The sequence below is a fragment of the Alexandromys fortis genome, unplaced genomic scaffold (genome assembly GCF_014885135.2).
Source record: "Alexandromys fortis isolate MF-2015 unplaced genomic scaffold, M_Fortis_MF-2015_v1.1 scaffold_17, whole genome shotgun sequence".
Taxonomy (NCBI): domain Eukaryota; kingdom Metazoa; phylum Chordata; class Mammalia; order Rodentia; family Cricetidae; genus Alexandromys; species Alexandromys fortis.
Window position 1 is genome coordinate 3,196,347 of NW_026067896.1, and position 23,943 is coordinate 3,220,289.

The 23,943-nt window shown below is 45.1% G+C and overlaps 1 protein-coding gene across 4 annotated transcripts in view; it reads left to right on the forward strand.

The window, feature by feature from the left end:
• Positions 1-23,943, forward strand: part of Grhl2 (grainyhead like transcription factor 2) — a 115,890-nt gene that overhangs the window by 10,547 nt on the left and 81,400 nt on the right. For 3 of the 4 annotated variants that reach the window (XM_050162953.1, XM_050162943.1, XM_050162973.1), the window contains 2 exons: positions 18,960-19,155; positions 23,485-23,552. In XM_050162953.1, coding sequence (XP_050018910.1) covers positions 18,960-19,155; positions 23,485-23,552 — 264 coding nt within the window. Of the gene's footprint in view, positions 1-9,376; positions 9,535-18,959; positions 19,156-23,484; positions 23,553-23,943 lie in introns of all 4 variants that reach the window. The other variant, XM_050162962.1, reaches the window with a different exon arrangement.

Below are 23,943 nucleotides of genomic sequence, written 5' to 3' on the forward strand. Positions count from 1 at the left end.
AAAAAAAAAAAAAAACTAAAAAGGAGCCAAGGACCGTGCCCATAAGATCAACATTGGGAGGCTGGAGGATGAAGAATACAAGTCATCCTCAACTTCATAGCATGTTCATGGTCATCCTGTCCCCATGAGACCCCCCCCCCCCCTCTCCCTCTCCCCCCCCCCCCCCCCCCCCCCCCCCCCCCCCCCCCCAGGGTTTTTCTGTGTAGCCCTGGCTGTCCTGGAGCTAGCTCTGTCGACCAGGCTGGCTTTGAACTCACAGAGATCTGTCTGCCTCTGCTTGCACTACTACCCCCGGCTAGATACTCTTAAAGTATATAAGCCAGAGACTGGAGTGGCGGTTAAATAATAATGCTCTTCCAACAGACTAGAGTTTGAGTCCCAGCACTCTTACTGGGTGACTCAACCACTCCAGCTCCAGGGGATCCAAGCCTACTGGCTTCCATGGGCACCAACCAGCACACATTTGCACGTATATACATAATGTACCCACATGTATGTATAGTTAAAAATAATAAAAATAAATCTTAAATATGTATATCATTAATATTGACTAAAAGACAAACATCAGATGCAGATGTAGTTAAATATAAATGGAGAGTTCTCAAGGCAGTGGCAGCACACATCTTTAATTCCAGCACTGAGGAGGCAGAGGCAGGTGGATATAAATAAACGGTAACACTTGTCCTAGTGCACCAGTAAATAACACCCCCATCTCCCCTTTCTGGCCGTGGATGCCTGGTTGCTCCATGACTGCCCACTGGCCTGCTCTGTTCCTTCACACACCTGGGGACCGCAGGTTTTTGTGGCTCAATGACCCTGTCTTTGGGAGTTTTGTGAAGCACAATTACTGAATACAATTTTGAAAACTAGTTACTTTTCAAAGGAGCAAGAGCAGTGCAGGAACTTCCAATCTTGGTGCAATTTGAAGCTGGAGAATGAATGAGAACGCAAGAAATTTTTTTACCACCCCTCCCCTGCCCCGTAACTGCACGTGTGCCTGTTTGCACGTGCCTGAGTTTCTCCTGAAGAAAGCTTCTGCTCTGGAGTGACCTTGGAGAGGGGTGGTGTTCAGCTTCAGCTGTGCTGATTCCTGCCAGGATGCCCTGGGAGAGTCTGAAATTGGCCCTGCCCTCTAAAGTTGAGAACAGCGCAGGACTGAGCTGATGGGTGGCCCTTTCTCTGTCGCGCAGACTGACTTCCGCCCAGGAGATGATCTGCTCGGCTAACCGCTTCTGTAAAGACCACTCTGCAGCCCGGTTCTTGAGCAACGTGCTCGTGGGCTTCACTTCAGAAGCCTTTACCGAAGCTTCTTCACAAACATTTAGTTATCTGCTTCTTAACGAACCCAGAGAGCATTTACAGAGGAGAACAAAGAGTATGCGATTCGAACTTGGAGAAGCCGACTTTGGGGAATCCGAGATCTTGCCAAAGTTATGTGAGCAAGGATAAAGCCGCCATGGGCTGTAGGACTCAAGTGTGTGAAAAGGCAGTAGGTGTGCACTGGCGTGGTGTGTTCAAAGGTGGGGTTTGTCTGGCTCTCTTTTCTCCCACTCCCCTGCCTCTCCCCTCCTCTGTCCATTAAGTTTCCAGGCTTGAAATATTATAGTTAAAAAATCATCCGTGGGTGCTGGAAGTCTAACCAAAGCTAGGTGTCCTTACAGAGAAGGGTGTGGAAGGAAAGGGTCTGCGTGGTCCCTGGTTTACCCAGAGTTTGTCTTGGATTGCAGCAAACTGCCTAGGGTAAATTCTCTGCATTGTATCCAGTAACCTGGCCCTGGGTGTGGTGGTGCACACCCTTGATACCAGCCCTTGTGGGGGGGGGGGAGGCAGAGGCAGGTGAAACTCTGTGAGTTCAAGGCCAGCCTGGTCTACTTCATTGAGTTCCAGAGACAGCCAGGTTATACTGAGAAACCCTGTTTTGAAAACAAACAAACAAACAAAAAACCCCAAACAAAACAAAATAGCAAAACACACAAACCTGCTTATTTAATTTGCCTATGAACTTGGAGACACAATTCATTGGTCACTGAAGTTGAAATGAACTAGGCAGAACAGCATATACGCTCTTTCCTTTCCTTCACTAGATAGGTTGATGCGTTCTTCTCCTGAAGAACAAGACACCTCTGCTCAGGCCAGGAACACGCCTAGATCCAAGTGTCCATGCTGCCTCACACCCACTCACTCCTGGCCAGTGAACTAAACTTGCTCTTCAGAGCCTACGTGGGCAAAGATTGGATTAGGTGTGCAAAATATTCCGGGAGCACGGGAGATGTGTAAAAATGTTTCTCTAGGGCTGGAGAGTTGGCACAGTGGTAAAGAACATTTGACCTCTTCCCGAGGACCCATGTTCAGTTCCCAGCACCCATGCCAGACAGCTCCCAACCACCTGTAACTCCAGCTCCAGGGGACCTGACACTCTTCTGTCCTCCATGAGCACCTGCACACACGTGGCAAACACTCAACCTAGGCACACATATGCACACAAATAAAAATAATTCTAGAGAAAGTTTTCTCAATTCTTAGATTTTTTTTATTATACGATATCAGTTAGATTTTGATATTTTTGAGGCAGACAAGGTCTGACTAGCTAATAAATGTATGTACAACACCCAGTGCCAGCACTCCCAACTTAGATTAGATTTTATTTGTTTTAGGTGTGATATATGTGTGTGTATATATGTGTATGGTGTATGTATATGTATGCATGTATGTATATATATGTGTGTATGTGTATGTACATACGTGTGCAAGGCCAGAGACAGATATTATATAGCCTCATCTTCTCTGCCTTTTCCCCCTGAGGCAGAGTATCCCATTGAATATTGAGCTCACCTGTTTTCAGCTAGGCATCTTCATCTTCAGCAAGCTCCAGTGGTCCTCCTGTCTCTACCACCTTCCCCAGTTCAGAGGTTGTAATTGTGAACCAGGAGAGCCACAGGTTCTCACGCTGCTCAGCAAGCACTCTTAGCCACTGAGTCGTTTCTACAGCCCCTGGGCTACTTTATAGTGCACACTTGTACTTCTGGATGATCTACCTTGTGTCTCCCCCCATTGGTGTCATAGACGAGTCTCCTGGAACCCAGGCTGCACTTCATGAAGGATGACCCTTGAGCTTCTAATCCTCCTGCCTCCACCTGCCAAGTGCTGGAATTACAGATGTGCAACCACATCTGGTTTCAGGCTGCCCTTAAGTGAAGGTGTTTTATGGTACAGGTTCTCATTTGTACATAATGGGTTTTTGTTTTTGCTTTTTTTTTTTTTTTTGAGTCAGGATCTCATTATGTAGCTTTAACCAGCCTGAAACTTGCTATGTAGTTGGCCTCCAACTCACAGAGATCCCCTTGCCTCTGTCTCCCAGTGCTGAGAGTAAAGGAGCGTGACAGCCTGACCAGTAACTTTATTTTTCAAATTGTTATTTATTTTAGGTTGCTTTCTGTGGTGATAAACACTTTAAAGGCTTCGCAGTTTTACATGGAATAGGGCTGTCCAAGCGAATTCAGCTATTTCTCCTTTACTTTTCCTACTGAAGGCAGTACTTTACCCGTCATCCTTGCAGCTAAGGTTTTGGGCAGGATTTAAACACATCCCAAGAAACTGGAATTCTCGATCAAGAGTGGTGCACATTTTCAAAAGTTTGGTTCTTATTTCCAAATTAACCTCCAGGTATTTCATCCTAATTAAAACTCCCGCCCATGGCGGGTGGGTCTGAGCCAGCAGTGACACACTCTTCTGATAAGGCAGGCTGTCTGCTTCCTAATCTTTGCCAACTAGGTATGTATGCTCATTTCTTTTGATCCGCATTTCTTCTTTTCCTCCAACTTCCCTTCCTTCCTTCTCTTACTCTCCCCCTCTCTGCCCCTCCCTTCTTCCTTCCTTCCAGCCAGGGCCTTAACTCTATTAAGGAGCCACTCTACCACTGAGCTGCACCTTCAGACCAGCCTCTCACAACCTTCTGCTACTTCATAGAGCAGTGCTTCTGAACCTGTGGGTCTCGACCCATTTGGAAACCCTCTATCTCCAAAAATAGTTACCTTAAGATTTTTTTTTTTTTGAGACAGTTTCTCTGTAGCTTTGGAGCCTGCCCTGGAACTAGCTCTTGTAGATCAGGTTGGCCTTGAACTCATAGAGATCATCCTGCCTCTGCCTCCCAAGTGCCGGAATTAAAGGCATGTGCCATACATTAAGATTCTTTTTTTTTTCTTTTTCAAAAAAAGATTTATTTATTTATATGCATACAATGTTCTGTCTGCATGCATGAATGCTGGCCAGAAGAGGGCACCAGATCTCGTTACAGGTGGTGAGCCACCATGTGGTTGCTGGGAATTGAACTCAGGGCCTCTGGAAGAACAGCCTGTGCTCTTACCCTCTGAGCCATCTCTCCAGGCCCACATTAAGATTCTTAATAGTAATAAAATTACAGTTATGAAGTAGCAATGAAAATAACTTTATGATTGGAGGTCATCATGTTATGAGGAACCGTATTAAAGGGGCGCAGCATCAGGAAGATTGAGAGCCGCTGTTGTTGAGCTTTGTATTTGTTTATTTTGTGGTTTGGAATCGAGAGTTCAGCTCTAGAGACTTCCCAGCTAGTAAACATAGTTTATGATAGGTGTTGAGCCACCCCTGAGTCTAAGACCGGGTCCTAGTTCTTTGTCATTAAACACGACTCAGATCAGCACTTCCGCTGCAGGAAAGGATGGGACCTTCTGCAAGCAGAGCGCGGATGAACGAGCACAGGATAAACACCGCAATACGGAGGAGTCACCCCTTACACATCTCACGGGTGCGCTGAGTGAGGAGAAGCCAGACTCACAGCCCACACCTCCTCGGTGCCGAGGCCCCAAACGACACAGGCTGCCAATTGAGGCTTACCGATGTCATTAGAAGGAAACAAGCCGTCTTAAAGAAACAGCCACTTCATGTTTGGCTTCCATTCTTCAGATAATCAGCTGGAAGAGAAAGGCGAGATAGGTGCAGACTGAGGAATGAGCCATGGTCCTGGGGCTGGTGCTCTCTCCCATGAACACGGACACCACTGTGTTTTCATCACTCAGCTCGGTCAGGCTTCTGTTCGTCCACCTCCCGCCTCCCAGGCATATTAATGGTCAGGAAATGCTCAATGGTTTGTCTAAAAAGTAGGGGTACAGGTCGGTGAGATAGCAAACTGGTTAAGGGTGCTTGTCATCAAGCCTGGCCACCCAAGTGCAGTCTCAGAAACCCATATGGTACAGAGAGCTTGTCCCACAGATCGTCCTCTGACCGCGACACACTGTAACACACCCGTGCGTGGTCTAGTGTTCACACACACCAAGTAAAGGTAAAAGTAACAATCTTAAAAAATGATGCTGTTTCAAATGAGGTCAAAGATAAATTTCCAGGACCCTGTGATTAAAGTAAAACTTAACATTAAAATTTGTTGTTGTTGTTATTGCTGGTGGTGGTATTTTTATTTTTTGGTTTTGTGTTTCAAGACAAGGTTTCTCTGTAGCTTTGAAGCCTGTCCTGGAGCTCACAGAGATCTGCCTTCCTCTGCCTCCCCGAGTGTTGGGATTAAAGGTGTGCGCCACCACCGCCTATCTTAGAACTCATTTAAAAAAAATTCTTAGGTTATCTAGGATTTTTAACTTTCTCCACCATGAAACCTGTAAAGCAAGGGCAGCCTTTGAGGAACTAAGGGTCACACTGTGTGGGTCCAGCTTTTGTAAACTATCTGTATATATGCCAGAATTTGATTTTATCATTAGTTTATTTTTTACTTTTATTTGTGTGTGTGTATATGTGTATGTGAGAGAGAAAGAAAGATAATGTACTTTATCACTTTTTGTTATTGGTCTTTCCTTGTTGCTTAGAAGCTGCTTGTATAATGAGGTAGTCATCATTGCTTACCATTGTTGTAGGAGGCCACTTGTTTGTTCCCAGCTTCCCAGACCAGAAATAATCACTCTGAAACTATATTAATTAAATCACTACTTGGCCAATTAGCTCTAGCTCTTACATTTTAATTTAACCCATTTCTATTAATCTGTATATCACCATGTGGCTGTGGCTTACCGGCAAGGTACTGGCTTGTCTATCCCTGGCGGTGGCTGCATGGTATCTCCAGACTCTGTCTTTCTCCCAGCATTCAGTTTAGTTTTTCCTGCCTATCTCTGTTCTGCCCTGCTATTGGCCCAAGCCAGCTTCTTTATTCAGTAACCAATAAAAGCAACACATAGACAGAAGGACCTCCCACACCATTTTTCCTTTTTTGTTTAAATAAAAAGGAAGGTTTTAACTTTAACATAGTAAACTTACATATAACTAAACAGGTATCAAGCAAGAATTATAGTTATAACATTTATATCTACTTCATCTTTTATCTAAGGAAAACTATAATTATAACTAATTTTTAACTCCATTAAAGACTCTAGGATATAATATTACCCAAGTAAACAGAAAGTGCATTGTAAAACTCTAGAATTGACAGAGACATCTCACTGCCTACACCATGTGTGTGTCTTTGGGCTATGCTGTGACTTAGTTCCTTAGAGATTTCAAATTCTTACAAATTCATCTTTTTTGATTCATTTTGTTGTTGTTTTTTTTTTCCCCCCTCTCTCTCGAGACAGGGTTTCTCTGTATCTTTGGATCCTGTCCTGGAACTAGCTCTTGTAGACCAAGGCCTATGCCTTCCAAGTGCTGGGATTAAAGGCGTGCACCACCACCGCCCGGCTGTTTCTCTCATTTTTTTTTTCTTCGAGACAGGGTTTCTCTGTGGCTTTGGAGCCTGTCTGGAACTAGCTCTGTAGACCAGGCTGGTCTCGAACTCACAGAGATCCGCCTGCCTCCCTCCTTCCCTACCTCCCTCCTTTTTTTCCTTCTCCCCCCCTTTTCTTCCTCCCTTCTTTTTTTTTTGTTGCATTTTTCATGCTGTGGGTTTTCTTAATAAGGTTTCTCTGCCATAAAATTAAATAGGGATAAACAAAAAGATGGCTTCAAGGTTCTATTGGAAGCTTTGATCCATCTGGAGGTGATCTGATGAAGAATATGGCTATTTTCATAGTTGTTTTCCTAGGTGGCCTACTTGTTGGTAAATAATTCATAGTTCTACTTATTTGAAATTCAATTTTTATCATATATTAAATTTCTGTGGGGATTTGGGACATTTTCATGACTATTTCTGTCCCACTGATGTGTGTTTCAGGGGTGACCACAGAGATAGCTTCGCACAAGCTGCAGTGTCTGGAATTGTTAGGCTGGTGGGCTGCTCTTCGGAAATTTTGCTAAGTTTTGCATTTCTTTTTCCATATGGACTTTAGGACCCAATTCTACTCTCATGAAATTCTGTTTTAGAGATGAGGGGGAATGGGGAATGCATTATACGCTTTCGACAACTTAATATTCAATTGCCATCTCTTTTGTTGTTGTCCATTGTCTAAGAGAAAGATATTCATAACTTACTTTTGCCTTTTAGACAGTGCCTTCAGAGGTCTATCTAAATTTTCACAGGGCAAGCCAAAGTTTAGCTCCTTATGTCTGTCACTTCCTTTTGGGCTTACCTTTGTTTATTTTTGCTGTATTAAGGAATGTGCCAAGGCCCAAGAAGTATTGTAGGCACGCCCTGTACTCCAAACTGTACCTGTGCCCCCCTTCCAGTCACATTTGCTATGCAATACTGTCAAGTTATTTGTCTTGTTTTACAGAAAGGACACTTATATAATCTGTGTTCTAGGATGCTCTCTGTGTGAACCTCCCTGCTCTTTCCTGTGTGGCATTGTTAAAGATGGAGCCTGATTCCAACTGTTAGTCAGAGTATCTGTTTTGAATACTCTTTTTCTATTTTTTCCGAGACAGGGTTTCTCTGTGTAACGGCCCTAGCTGTCTTGGCATTAGTTCTGTAGACCAGGCTGGCTTTGAACTCACAGAGATCCGCTTGCTTCTGCCTCCTGGGTGCTGGGACTAAAAGCGTGCACCACCACTGCCCAGCTGCAGTTTCTACTCAGTCTTAACCGCTGAGCACCTTCCCAGCCCCTCACGCTAGTTTCTTAGCACCTGTTCTTTTCTTCCCACCCTCCATCGCCAGAGTGATGTAAAATGCATGTGATCCGATGCTTTCCTGGCAGAAGACCTTGCCCATTAGTCTTCTCACTCGGGAATCCAGGTGAACCCAGTCCTAGAAACTGGGCTGGTAAAACGACCTCCCCCCAGGCCATAAGGGCCTTTGATGCTCAACCTGGCAGTCTGAGTGTGATCCCCAGAACTCACACGAACAACTTCCATAACTTGTCCATGTGTGCTCCATGGCACAGCATTCCCCATTCCCCTTCCCCGATAAGTGAAGAGAATTAATATCAAATCTGAAAAGTGAATGGCAAACCCTAGTGTTATCTGCTGTCCATGTGTGTCTGCACTTGGCCAGCAGTTAGTTTCTTTTAAAGATTTTTTTCTTTTCCTTCCTTCCTTCCTTCCTTCCTTCCTTCCTTCCTTCCTTCCTTCCTTCCTCCTCCTTCCTCCTCCTTCCTCCTCCTCCTCCTCTTCCTTTCCTTTCCTTTTTCCTTTCCTTTTTCCTTTCCTTTTTCCTTTCCTTTTTCCTTTCCTTTTTCCTTTCCTTTTTCCTTTCCTTTTTCCTTTCCTTTTTCCTTTCCTTTTTCCTTTCCCTTTTCCTTTCCTTTTTCCTTTCCTTTTTCCTTTCCCTTTTCCTTTCCCTTTTCCTTTCCTTTCCTTTCCTTTCCTTTCCTTTCCTTTCCTTTCCTTTCCTTTTTCTTCTTTTCGCTGGCTGGGAAGAGTCAGCCACTCCAGTGGTCTGGACTCTCTGACCTCTAGAGTTAGTGAGTTGGGCTTGGTCCCCAGGAGAGACTCTCTTCCAGCGCCCTGTGCTTTCTCTTCATCTGCACTTGTCACATCTGCAATTGTGTGTTCACCTAGGAAAGCTCCATCAGGGCAGAGACTGGACCCGCCTTTGTCATTGTTGCCTGAGCCCTCCCCCCCAAAGTTCAAATGTTTGCTTTTATTTAATGTGTGCCATAGCTCTTGTGTGGAGGGAGGTCTGAGGACAATTTGCCAGAGTCAGCTTTCTCCACCGTGTGGGGCTGGGGCATCAAGCTCCATCACAAGTCTTGGCAGCAGTGTCTTTACCTGTGGACCCCACCTTGCTGGTCTCCAGGAGTAAAGGAACAGTTTTGCTGGTAGACAAGGGAGGAAGGTATTCATCCTGCCATAGGGGCGATTGTATGATTCCTGCCTTATAAAGGGAAGTCGTCACCTCCCGGGGTCAGCCCTTCTCTCACAGGGTGGCCTTTTATTCTGTCTATATTCCATTGGAAGCAACATGACAGATGCTGCGCACAGATCACAGCTCCACCCAAAGCCACTTGTTTTTATTTTTGTGTTCTTACAGACTTTCCCCTGCTTGTTTAGCCCTGTGCCGTAGTCACCAGTCACCAGCTAGGTCTCCTCACTTGACCGTTTCCCCTTTGTTTTAAGAGTTCTGCCCTCGGCACCTGGTTAAGGCAGTCACTTCGAGGTTTCTCTACTGGAAAGTGACTGTCTCTTCAGGTAAGGGAATCATGGATATTCACATTTCTTCTACAAATGCTTCCCGCTAGAGAGCTTCTCCCTGCTCTCAGTTTGCATAACGTAACTTGGAATTCTCTTTTTATCAAATGTGTGCTGTGTCTAACATTCTCTCTTCTTCTCCTGCTTGGCTATTTGGTTATTTTTGTCAATTTGTTCATTTTTCTTTTCTCTATCCATCTTTTTTCCCTTTTTGTTTTTGAGACAGGGTTTCTCTGTGTAGCCCTGATTGACCTGGAACTTGCTCTGTAGACTGGGCTGGCCTCGAACTCAGAGATACTTCTGCCTATGCACCTGGGTGCTGGGGTTAAAGTGGCAACATTCATTTTCTCAATGTTAATGTTCTTTTAGGTCAGATTCCTTGCCCCTTTCAGTCTGTGTCAGAGGCTGGGTTCTGAAACTGGATACTGAGGGAGATTTGGGAATACAACACGTTCCTTCTTTCCCTCCACCTCTTCCTCCTCTTCTTCCTCTTCTTCCCCCCTCCTCCCCCTCTTTCACTGTATAACAGCCCTGGCTGTCTTGGAACTCCGTAGACCAGGCTGGTCTCAAGCTCACATAGATTTGCCCGCCTCTGCCTCCGGAGTGAGGGACTATTAAAGCCATGCGGCACCAGGTCAGTTTGTTAGTTATCTTTGCCACTTCATTAGTCTTAAAACTATTATAAAAGAAATTATAATTCATGTGTACATGGGTGTGCATGCGTGTCACACGGATCTGTGGTGACGAGGACTGCTTTGTGGAGGTGCTTGAGTCTCTCCTATCATTTCATGAGTTTCAGGGCTTGAGCCCAGTTTGCCAGGCTTGCATGCCAGGCACCTTCACCTATGCAGCCATCTCACTGGCTCTTAAACAGCCCTTTCTTACATCTATTTTCATCATTCATTTCTTTTTCATTCATAATAATTGTATGCATTTGTTTCTTTGATTATGTCTATCTACTTTATTTTCATCAATTTTTCTGGTATTCTTCCCCTTAACATGTTACATGCACAGCTCTTTAACCTTTAGCCTCTATTCATGTTCATGTAAGCTTGTAACTCCCTGCTGCAGTGAAGCTGTAGTCCTGGAACGATAACCACATGGCACCATGTCCTTCCTTCTCCACTGGCTCCAGAGTCCTTTGAACTCACTAATGATCGAAGACTGTTGTGTTGGCCTTCATGCTTATATGGATTTCATTGATTTTCATCATATTAGAAGATGGGCTGGGATATAGCTTGGTGTAGAATGTAAGTCTAGGATGCTCCACCACAGCACCCCACAAAAGAGTAACATGTTAGAGAGAAATTTAAGACCGTTATGAATGGATGCATTAAAATAATAACTACAAATCCATTGAGTGTTAACGGGACATTGTCTAAAATAAAAACAACTAGTTTTTCTGAAACAAATACATATTAGTGTGGAGAGGGGTGGTTTATGTTTTTCCAATTTTCAACTGTGGTTCACCAGATGGCGGCTGGTCTCCTATCTGTGTTCTCATTAAGTCTGTTGAAAATGTTGGTTTGCTTAGGTGTCCTGAAAAAGGAAACTGTGGTGTATGTGTGTGGTGTGTGTGTGTGTGTGTGTGTGTGTGTGTGTGGTGTGTGTGCGCATGCGCGTACATATGCCAGCCCTAATTCAGCAGTAGTGTGTGAAAGGTTAACACAAAGCAGAGGAGGAAGTTCGTGAACTCTGCTCCACTGAGGCCTTCAGTCCTCACCTGTACCTGGAGCAGTTGGCTTGCCTATCTGGGATTTTGGAGCACTCTTTTCCAGCAGCTTAAAATACTGCCTAATTCAGATCATCCCCTATGGGAACAGTTCTCCTGGCATAAAAGCGAGACATCCCATACATTCCCATTTTCATAGGTCTCACCAGAGAGTATGTGAATATTATGAAGTTTTAATAATGATTGAAGGCAAGTTTTAAATGTGCTCAAAAACTCAGATGTGATTGATCATTTTCAACAAACGCCGTCAGTTTGTTTCTTGACGTGCGAGACTTACATTGGATTCCTATTTTAGAAAACGTTGCCCGGACAGGTAGCTTATGAGTTTGTCATTCTTTCTCTTCAGAGATGGAGAGCTCCTGCCTCCAAGCCTGATGACTTGAGCTTCGTCCCTGAGACACAGGTGGGACAGGAAACAAGGGGACTGGCTCTGTTCTCCAGACATGTTGCCACGGCATAAAAGCACACATAGACACTGTGTTTCAAAGTGCTTTTACACACACCTACAACTTTGTTGGATGGAACTTTGCCCAAGGTTTGAAATGAGCAAAATTAATATGGTATACAGTGTTACCAGGAAAAATTTCAAATGCCAACAGCTTGTTTGTTTCTTTGTTTCCATTTTTCATGTGTGGCTAGAGAAACATCTCTCACACCCAGCCTGCTGCTGGGCCTGGTTTGTGGGAGGAAGCAGTCTTGGTGAGGGGAGAAGTGTCCCAGAGCTGTCGAAGAGGCTTCCTCCTCGATGACCTTGGGAGGATCTAAGGGGCTTTCCAGGAGTCTGCACTCCCTGAGATAACTGCTGCTCTGTGTTTTCTTGCCATTTTTTCTTAAGTATTATCATGTGGATGTGTGTATCTGTGTAATTGAGCGCCACGTGTGTGGGTGTCCTTGGAGGCTGGAGGTATTGGCTCCCCTGAAGCTGTAGCCACAGATAGCTTCACCCTCCAACACGGGCACTGAAGTACATGCTCTTAACCACTGAGTCATCTATCCAGTCCTACTCTAACATTTCTTCACCTCATTTATCCTAGTAATTGTAACTATTGGATATTTCTCTACATCTTTATGTATATATGTATGTATATATGTATGTATGTATCATCATCATCATCAATCCATCCAACATCCATCCGTCTGTCTATCTATCTATCTATCTATCTATCTATCTATCTATCTATCTATCTATCTCATCTGTCTGTCTGTCTGTCTGTATCTATGTGTGTGGGAAGAGCTATGTCATTGGAGGTTAGAGGACAAATGCTAGAGCTGGTCCTCTCCTACCACATGAGGCTTGGTGGCAGGTGCCTTTATCCACTAAGGCATCTTGAAGGCCATAAATGTGTGGGGTTTTGTTTGTTTGTTTGCTTAGGTTCTTTATTTGTTTGTCTGTTTGTGTGTGTGTGTGTGTGTGTGTGTGTGTGTTTAAAATATTTTTCTCTTCTGTTATTTTGAGACAGGGTTTCTTTATGTAGTTCTCCCTGTCTTTGGGCTCACTATGTAGAACAAAATGGCTTCCAACTCACAGAGATCTGCCTACTTCTGCCTCCCAAGTTCTGGAACTAAAAGGCATATACAACCACACCTGGCTGGCTTCTTTTTTTTCTAAATAGCATATTTAAACTTATACTTTCTATCCATATCTGGAATAAATATTAGTATTTTTAAAAATACAATGTAAAATTTCCATACCTTTAAAAGTTACACTTTACTTTTGTTTGATGTTAGGTTTAAGAATCTTTTCTTTATGGCATAAATTATGTTTCCATGGTGAGAAATTAATTAAATTAATTTCATACTGTATTGACTCATTTGGTTGTCTCTGATAGCTATATTGACTTTGTTTTCTATACAAATGCATGTCTTTTTTTCCACTTTGAATCAAGAAATTATTCTCTTTTTTTCCTCTCTTTTGAGACAGACTCTCACTATGTAGCTCTGGCTGCCTCAAACTTGCTATATAGACCAGAATGGCCTGGAACTCACAGAGATCCACCTCCCTCAGTCTCCCAAGTTCTAGGAATAAAGATGTGCACCACCATGTCCTTGAATTATTCTTTCTAAAAGAATAGATGGATAGAATAGCTTTTGAGTCCCTTCAAGATGATGGTCCTTGTTTTTCCATCTAGTTAGCTGATCTTTTGCTATGTTTACTATTTCATGGTCAAATCTATTTTCTTGTCTTTTCATTTAGAAAGGCAGCTCCCCTCTCCTCTCCTTCCTTCCTCTCCCCCCCTTCTTTCTTTGTTTTTCTCATCTTTTCCGGGGGTGGTCCATGTTGTGCAACGCCTGATCTCTATCTTGCACAGAGAAACTGAAGTCTGAGGCCTGTTTATGTCCTCTGGACAGGTTTTGCTTTTTCCAAGTTTATGTAGCATTTTTAAATTTGAATTTTGATGTTGAAACAGAGGTGTTTGTTTAATGATTCTTTTGATCACGTTGTGACCTTGTTTCTCTCAAGACTTAAGTTTTTCCTTAGCTAAAGGACATTTTCTTCTGTCATTTTAAATGATTCCTTTCTCTCCATTGCTTTCTTCTCAACCTCTTTTAGGTTTGTGTGCATCTTCACATAGTTATGTTATTTGTGTGTAGGAATGGATTCCGTGCCTGTGCACCCACAGCAAGTGTATGGGTTTCAGAGGGCAACCAGTTGTGAGCCACTTCTCTCTTCCCGCCACGTGGACCCAGAGACTGACCTCAGCTCATCCGTGTGGTGTCGAGCGCCTTTATCCACTGAGCCCCTCACCATCCCTGTAACTCTGTGTATAGAATGTTCTACAGAATTATTCTGCATCCTTTTTAACTGTGTCATGATTTTTTTGTTTTGTTTTAAACTAGGAAGGGCTAGGGATAAGGCTCAGTAGTACATACAGCATGAACAAAGCCCCAAGGTTCAATCCTCAGCAAAAGCCAGGCAAAATGCCTGGGTAATTACCTGCTTTCATCCCCAGTACCTACATTCCCCCCCCCCCCATGTTTTTATTTAGCACTCCTAAAATTTTTTATTTTAATTTAAAAAACAATGAACCTTTCCCCTTATATTTTTGGTGATTCTTTTTTAATTTTTTTCCTTTTATTTTTTGTTTTTTTGAGACAGGGTTTCTCCATGTAGCCCTGGCCATCCTGGAACTTGTTCTGTAGACCAGGATGGCCTTGAACTTGCAGAGCTCCTTCTCCTGTCTTTGCCACCCAGTGCTGGGATTGAAGGCGAAGGCATGTGTCATTACACCCGCCTAAGAAACTGCCTTCTAACAATAGCACTGAGCCAAGTACTGCCAGCTGAGAAAGCTGCTTCAGAGGCCTTGAGCGGGCTACAATCCAGGTCCCACAGTGTCTTCTGCAAATCTCTGGCAAACTCCATGATTCTTCTGTATGAAGAACATGGAATCTGAGCCTGGCTTCAAGTTTTGGGGGGAGGGTTGTTTGGAAAACTCGTACTTTAATTTATGTGAAGTGGTTGGAACATTGCAACAGTTGAATAGGAACGGCCCCATAGGCTCCTGTATTTGAATGCTTAGTCATCAGGTAGTGAGACTTTTTGATAGGATTAGAAGAACTAGGGGGTGCTGCCTTGTGGAGGAAGTGTGTCACTAGGGGGTGGGCAAGGAGTTTTCAAAAGCCCAAGGCAGAAGGCTTCTTCTCTTTCTGCCTGTGGGTCAGGATGTAGCTCCCAGCTGCTGACTCAGTGCCTGCCTGCAGGCCGCAATACCCCCTGCCGTGATGATAATGGACTACCTTCTGAAAGTGTGAGCACTCCCCCAATGACGTGCTTTCCTTTGTAAGCCTTGCTGTGGTCCTCGAGTCCCTTCCCAGCTGTAGAACAGTGTCTGAGACCCTGCACTTCGTGGGAGGCTCTCCCGAAGTCATCTGACACCAATACCCAAACTGTTCTAAAGCTGGAAAAGTAGATAGCCATGAAAGTCCCTTACAACTGTTGTGAGCGCATTAGATTTCAGTTCACACACACACTTCTCAGGCAGTGTCCTCGCTCCCTGCTGCTCGCCAGAGGAAACAAGAGTGGTGTGAATGCTCTGCTGCTCCCCAGAGGAAACAAGAGCGGTGTGAACACTCTGCTGCTCGCCAGAGGAAACAAGAGTGGTGTGAACGCTCTGCTGCTAGCCTGCATTTGTTTTTCCTCTAAGAGGGACCCAGAGGTCAAGTTCACATCAGCTCAGAGTGTGTGCTAGGCGGCCCGGATTGTGAACCCTGAGGCTTCACAAGACAATTAAAAACTCATTGAAGGGCTGGAGAGATGGCTCAGTGGTTAAGAGCACTGCCTGCTCTTCCAAAGGTCCTGAGTTCAAGTCCCAGAAACCACATGGTGGCTCACAACCATCTGTAATGGCGTCTGGTGCCCTCTTCTGGCCTGCAGGCATACACACAGACAGAATATTGTATACATAATAAATAAATAAAAAATCTTAAAAAAAAGAACTCATTGAAGCAAGCCCAGCAGAGGCTCAGGCTTTAATCCCTGCACTCCAAGGCAGAGGCAGGCTGCTCTCTGAATTCAAGGCCAGTTCCAGCTGGCCAGGGCTACAGAGAGAAATCCTGTGGGAATTGACTGAAACTGAATTTGAACTGTCATTCCTGGTGAACGGTGATAAAGCTTTAGGTAAACCTTTAGAAAGCACCTCTTAAAACACGCGCACCAAAACAGAACATTCTGGCTAGTAAATGCTGCTCCGTGCACTTTCATTTCCATCCACTAGTAATTACACTTTTGTTTTCAGCATATCAGAGAAATGACTTTGTTTTTATCAGATCAAACTTCATTCTGCAGTGTTCTGTATCAGATAGACCATGATCTCTGAAGAATAAAGCAAAGACATCACACAGTTAAAGGGGAGAGCATAAAAGGACCCTTTTATGTTATCAAAAGTAAAGTAAAAAAAGTGGAAAGGAATTGTGATTTCCAGGGTTCCCCTCACCCCCCAGCCATGCAAGGATCCACCTGTAGGTTCCTCCTGGGGAGATACTGGGTAAGCCCTAAAGTCACCAACAACTGTGCCAGGATGAGCTGGAGTCAACAGGAAGAAACTGGGAGCTAAGGAGGAAGAGTCAAGAAAAATCTGTGCAGCAATGGGGCTACCACTTCCTGCTAAGCGTTTTGGCAGAGAGCCAGTGCGAGCCACACCCTCCGCACAGCCGCCCTGCTCTTCTCGGGCAACAGCAGCACGGTCTGTTCCTTCCAAGGGCGAGCTATTGCAAGCATGGCTCTCCTAGGATACGATGGTTAAGCCTCCAGTTTCCCATCTTACGATGACACAAGAGCAATTCACACCTGAAACCATGCTTCTCCGAAGTTTAAATTTTGGAATTTTTTCTAAGTCTCCCTTTTTCACTGTTGCGCTGAGTGACTCTCCCAAGAACACTGTACTCAGTTTTCTGTTTCACTTTCTGAGTGAAACACAGACAAATAAACCACCATCACAGGACCCCCGTTCTCCTGGCTTCTCCCCAGGCCTCATTTCTTCCGCTCACAGACACTCCCAGCCTGTGCAAAGAACTTATAACTCTCTATCATCAGTCATCTTCTACAAAGTGGAAATACTATGAAATTTTTTTCAGAAAAACAGTTTTTCTATTGGACTTTCTAAAATGAGTATAAATATACTTCATTTATGAAAATATTCACCCTGAATGATGAAATATATTAAAAATATTTCCCACCTCTCCCCCTATCATCAAGGATCAGCAAGTGTCTCCTTATCACAGTCCTTGCAGAAAGTGGCTCTCCAGACGTCTGCTAGGCTCTGTGGGTGACAGTGTCCTGTTCATCCCTCCACGTTCAATAGCACAGGTGCCGCCTATAGGGCTCCCAACAAAGCCCGTGGAAAAGAGAGTGTCAGATGAGCAGCCCTGCTTTGCCTTTAATTAGTGATAATAGGTTTACCCTTCATAAATCAGAATCAACTTTAACGAAGCCTGAAAGGCACAGAAACGGATAGGAACACAGAAGAGTATGACAGCGGCAATGCCACTTAGTCTCAGAGCCCTCGTCCTCCCGAGGACCCAGTTGTCAATCATTTCCATGCTATGAGGCAGGCAGGTGGGCATTGCTAACCCTACTTAAGGCAGGAGGAGCAAACATGGGTGTTTGCTCACTTCTCGTTCACTGTGGGCCACTGGGCAAGCACTCGCCTCCAGAGCCGTGTCACTCCCTGTCACTCTACCGCCTAATCATCCGTAGGCATTTGTCTCACTCCAAAGAAACGGACAGTCCACTCTGAATTGTTATTTGCAGTGTGGCCAGTATTCCTTCTCCCCAGTGCGTTCCATGAAATCACCACCACAGAGAGCTCAAGCGGGCAGCGAGACTGTAGAGCTAAGAGTCCACCTGATACGAGTTACTTCCCACCTGTGCCGCCCCAGCTCAAATACTTTGTAGCAACTCAAAAGTGGCTTTTGGACCCCACACAAAGGTCCTTTGATACACTGTTCTTGGGGAATTCACACGGGTCTGTCACAAAACGAGTCAGAGAACACCAACCATCAGGAGATTCTAAGGGCTGTCTTTGGGAACTTCATGACCACCAGAAGGTCTAGGTGGCTGAGTTTCCATTGATTGTTGTTGTTTCCGTCACTGGCATTACCACCCACCTATCCATGCCAGGGGACCGTGTGTCAGAGAAGGTGTTGCCTGGACACAGTATCCTTGTTCCGCCTTGGTTCCCTTTCAGTGAACAAGGAGAAAGGGCCAAGAAATGAATGACTCCAGACTCTGTTACTTGACACATTGGGTCCACCATGGGGAGTTTGCAGGGGACTGTCATGGTCTTTGGGTATTTGAGTCTCTGTCATACTGACCATAAGAAGCTGCCTTGTAGATTGCTGCTCTACACAAGGTTGACCTGGTTGGCACTAATTTACTCACGGACTCTTGGGGAAATTCCTTAGTATGCCATTGGTTTCCTCACTCCTAACCTAATGCTTCTATGTCTTCTTAACTTGACAGAATCCTGCAGCAGATGCATTTACACGTAGAGCCCATTTCTTCCCGTCCTCCACAGCTCCGCTACAGAGCGTTATCTGTCAATGTGTACTGTTTGCCAAGTACCTATGTTGCTGTTCCCATGAAGATGTTAAGATTGGTCTATAGTGCCCTACCAATTTCAAGCAAGATTAAATTATCTGAAAAATCAATTTGAACCATTGACCTATTGATTATGTGTGACTAATAATGTTTTAAATTAGAATTTAGTTTAAGGAAATTATTCTCACAGGCTTTCATTCTAGTGCTCATTAACGAAGAATAATTAAGTTATTCAGGATGATTAGACACAGAAAGCTAAGTTTTAAAGGAGAGAGCATAAACTGACTGGATATACCACCCTTAAAAATACTTATTTACGTGTGCGTGTGTGTCTGTGTCGGAGAGTTTATGTGCTTATGTGTGCTACGAGAGTGGCGTTTCCTTCAGAGGCCACAGAGTGACTCTCCGGTACTGTGGTTCCTGATGGGTGCTGGAGCTGAACCTGGGTCCTCTGAAGAGCAGTCCGCCCTCTGTAGCCCCGAGCTGTCCCCACTCCTGTGCCCAGGGACGCTGGACGCTGGGGTTAAGTGCAGCGTGATGGTCGTTCCCGTCTTTCTCTAGGGGAATACAAACCCGGGTGACCTGACATGTACAGGATCAGAGGGGAAATGGAAAAGTTCCCTGATAATGAGCCTTCCGTCTTTCTTGTTCTTATAGTAATAAAAGACTAGTGGCCTTGGTGCCCATGCCCAGTGACCCTCCGTTCAATAGCCGAAGAGCCTACACCAGCGAGGATGAAGCCTGGAAGTCATATCTGGAGAACCCCCTGACCGCGGCCACCAAGGCCATGATGAGCATCAATGGGGATGAGGACAGCGCTGCTGCCCTTGGCCTTCTCTACGACTATTACAAGGTGGGTCTCGGAGCGGCCTCCTCCTCCCTCTGCCTCCAGGGCCGCATTTTATTCACGGCAAGATGCAACCGGTTCTTAGTTTTAGGCCAGGGGACTTTGGTGGAATTCTGCTTCTTTTTGTGTTGCCCCTCCTTCATGAAACCCAACTTTATTTCTACTAAGAAATTTAAATTAGTTATACTTATTTCTTTTAAAAAATATTTATTTGGGAAGTAGAAAAAGATAAGATCTCCTGAGCAAATTGGGAGCATGGGGACCTTGGGAGGAGAGGGTGGAAGGGGAGGGGAGAGGGTGAGAGGGGAACAGAAAAAATGTAGAGCTCAGTAAAAATATAAAAAATTGTCTATATATCTATATATCTGTGTATGTGCATGTGCGTGTGTGTGTGTATGTGTGCCTTCAGAAGTCAGAAGAGCGTGTCAGATCCCCTAGAGCTGGACTGTTGCTTATTTTCCTTCTGCGACTTTTACTTTCTGGTTAGGAGCTTCGCTCTACGCAACTATGCCACGATTAGCCGTTGTTCAGCCATCAGCATTTGCTCGTCTCTTGGTTTTTCAGTTTAATGAGAAACATTTGGGCCCCCTAGATGCCTCTTTTCTGGGGACTCAGAGAGTACATCAGTGAGGGACCTTCAGCAAATCCACCTCCTGACTGTGTCCATTTGTTCTCATTTTGAAAAAGTCTTTAAAACTGAGCGTAACATGAGAAGAAATACTGGCCGGACATTTTTTAGAGTATCGCAGGAAGTTAAACAAGAAACAAGTGGATTTAAGTGTGAAGAGCTGTGATCTGCCCTCCGAGAACTGTTGACACGGAGATCGACACGTGTTTCATTTAGCAAATGAGGAACATTTGTGGCTGCGCTGGCTGGAGATGTTTTTAGCTAATGCAGCGTGATGGGCGTGTCGACTTGCTGGTTGGAAGCTGACTGCCACCTCTCTCTCATTCACCTTCCATCCTGGGGAGGTCAGCTTTTGGACGAAAGCACCGAGAACAAGAATTTGACCTTGGGTCTTTGCTTCTGAGTGCTCACCTAAGAGAGAGCAAGGTGTTGGACGGGCGTGGAGGGTACAGGTAGGCCCGCCGGGGCATTTTAGCTGAGCACATTTTCCCTCAAGTAAATGCATCCTTTATCAGGAAGCGCTAGGTTATCTCACGGGGACTTTTGCTCGTCTAGCTTGGCTTTCTCCTCCTTCCCCAGGAAGGATGTGTTCACAGGCACCGATAGCTTTTTCTTGAAGCTTTAAAGATGCCAGCGTGGCTCCTGATACATCAGGAAGGGACTGCCAGGGGATGCGGGCCTGGATGGCAGGATGCAGAGAAAGGACAGACTTGGTAGCTTTGTTTGATCCTCTTTTCTGTTTGTGATTTCTCTTCATCTTTTCTGACCGAAGAGTTCACTGTGAAACACAAGAATGGAGCCGGGCTGGCAAAGCTTTCATCTCAGCGGTGGAGGCAGAAGCAGGCTGATCTGAGTTCAAGGCCCGGGACCCCTGGGCATTCTTTTGGCTTGTTTTCAGTGTGTTGCTCAGAGAGAAGTGGATAGGCATCTTTTCCTTATTGCAGAAAAATAGTCAACATTTGACAGTTTTAGCAATTTAAAAAAAATTTATTGACACATCATTCAAATGTTCCTGTTTTAAGTGTTCAGGTCAAGATAATTTCTTCTGACTTTTATGACCAGTATGACAATTAGTCGTTTTAAAAGACTTTAAAGAAATATATTAAGCCAGGTGGTGGTGGCGGCGGCGTAAGCCTTTAATCCCAGCACTTGGGAAGTAGAGACAGAGGTGGATCTATGAGTTTGAGGTTTGAGGCCAACCTGGTCTATAAGAGCTAGCTCCAGGATGGGCTCCAAAGCTACAGAGAAATCCTGTCTTGAAAAACCAAAAACCACCCCCCCCAAAAAAAACAAAAAACAAAAAAACCAAAAACAACCCCCAAAAAGAAATATATTAATATGTTTAATTTTTTAAACTTTAGTAAGTTTATTTAGTGTGTGTTTGAGAGACGGGGTGTGGGGGGCAGGTCTCTTGTTAGTGCGTCTCTGCAGCTTACTCCAGGCTAGCTGGCTTAGGGCTCCTGGCTGCTTGTCCTGTCTCTACCTCTAAATTCATAGCAAGAATGCTGGCGTTAGAGATGTGAGCCTTTGTGTTCTGGGGGCCCAACTCAGGTCGCAAGGCCCGTGCTGCACGTTACCTCCTATGCCGTCTCCCTAGCCCTGTTCTGTCAGACAGAACTATTGTCGTTGTGAGTGGACATAACTACAGTTACCTGTATTTGGCGGCATATTTGGTCTGTGTTAGTACAAAAGATTGGCTAACCTTGAGGCCAAGTAATTAGTCATCAATACCAGGTTTACTGTTAATCCCATTGGTAGAGAATAAGACAACCACCACACCTCAAAGCCAAATCTGAAGCATGCTTTAAATACTTGCCAGGTGGGTGGGCTCTGGCCAAGTCCTTACCTGGTTCCCTGAAATGGCGCTGAGTCAGGATTTGCAGGGCATTTCCCACGAGGTCCAATCAGGGGCAAGTGTACATCCTGAAGTACTTCCTGCCAGCCAATCTGGCAAGCACACATCCTGACATTTCCTGCCCACATACCTCCCTCACATGTGATCAAGCACAGCTGGTGCAGATGGGTCCAACAAACTTGTTTAGGGGAATGAGAATATGGCTTGTTAATCTCCCGTAAACAACAGCCTCCAGCCTTCCAGGAGCTGTCTGTCCTGGGGGCAAGGGGCTTCAGATCAGGGGCATTTTTGTTTCTTGGATCTCTGAGGCACAGTAATTAAACCATGTAATGTAACTCTGGCCCTCCCAACACCACAGGATCAGAGACTCAGACTGAGTATGGGCAGCTGGATGTTGGGAAATAGGGGACTGGCTGCGTTATCTCCTCTTGCGTGTACGTAAATATCATGACTCAAGCTCAAATCTATCAGTGAATATTGTGAGATACAGGGTAGAGAGTTTACACAAAACTTACCGGACACCCAAATCACGTCCTTTTCTTTAAGTGATGGCCTCCTAAGGACGCCCAGCAGCAGTAGTTCCACCAAAGTTAAGTATGACCTTTCCATGCATTTTAAACATGCCTGAAAAGCATAACAGATTGAGTTAGATAAATACCTAAAAGACGGTTTAGCTTATGTCTGAGTCCATTTTCCATTTCTGAATATCCCAGATAATTCATAAAGTGTTGAAGTTTGTTTTGCTTATGACTCTGGAGGATGGAGCATCTAAGCACATAGCACTGGTGACTGGCCAGGGCCTTCTTATGGCATGGTGACATGGCAGAGGATGCCCCAGGAGGAGATAGACAGCGAGTGTGCTGACCCTGCATCTCCTGCAGGAAGGATGAACGGAGACCTTATAGCTGGCTTACCTGGATAAAGTACCAGCCGCACCTGAGTGCTTGGACACAGAGCTCCAACCCCACCACAGACCTCTGAGTTCAGGATTATCGTGAAGTCCAGTTTACAGATGAGGGACACGGGACTGAGTCTGACTTAGACTTGGTGGTCAAACTTTAGGTTTCCAACTTCTGAATGACTTTTACCCCTCTCTTAGTTCAGCCAACTCAGCTTGTAGATGTATTTGGCTGAGTGGAAGCCATGGGAATTCCTAGAGGAGCCTATTTATATCCTTCCCGTCGGGGTGTTTATCTCACTGATACTGTTGGCCAAGAAGAAGCTCTTCAAAGTCACCCACAAACAAGTCCCAAATCAAACGCAAAGACTCTACCAATGCAACCAAATCCAAACCATTTACTATGCATATGTCTGGATTGGGTGGCATCTCCCTTTACTCAGAGAATTTTCAGTAATGTGTCTGGTGATATGTTGGCGTCATGCTTAGGAATGAAATGCATTAGAAAGACTGAAGACGGCTTCTTAGCCAGGGGTTATGGAGTGCTTCTATTAGATGCTCTTTAACTGACTCGTTCAACCACCAGGTCCCACCCAGGACCTTCCCCACGCTCTCGTGAGCACCTGGTGTCCAGCTCCAGAGAGGAAGCTTACCCCATGTTTCTCAATGGTTTACTTTCTTCCATGCCCATCTTCACCCCACACACATGACTCTGTCTCACCCATTGCCGAGACTAGGACACATAGGAGCGTCTCTTGGGTCAGCTGACTCACGATTAGCATGGACGAGCACTGGACACCCCGCTGTCTCTGCTTCCACTCAGGGTTACTCATTCATCGTTTCCCAACAGTAACCTTCTACTTCTTCAGAGAGTTCCGTTGCGCCTCTTTGCCTGTGTTGGTGTCTTCCTCTGCACGTGGTCATTGAGTCTGACAGTTCTCTGTTGATTTCCAGGTTCCTCGAGACAAGAGACTTCTGTCTGTGAGCAAAGCAAGCGACAGCCAAGAAGACCAGGATAAAAGGTACTATCCACGTCAGGGAATACGTTTGCCCCTAGAAATGACTCCTTTTCTATGTTTGTTGCAAAAGATAGCCAGGTACAATGGCACACACCTTTGACCCCAGCACTTGGGAAGCAGAGGAAGGCAGATCTCTGAGGATGAGGCCATATTGAGTTCCTAGACAGCCAGGAATACATAGAGAGACCCTGTCTCCAAAAACTGCCCACACCCCAAACGGCCTGTAGAGGGACTCAGTGAGAAATTGTTTTTCTTGCTCGGGACCTGGGTTTGAGTCCCAGCATCCACATGGTGGTTCACAATCTTCCTAACTCCAGTTTCGGGGGCTCTGTTACCCTCTTGTGATCTCCATGGGTCCCCGGCGTGCAAGCACTACCCATAGGTGCCTGTAGGC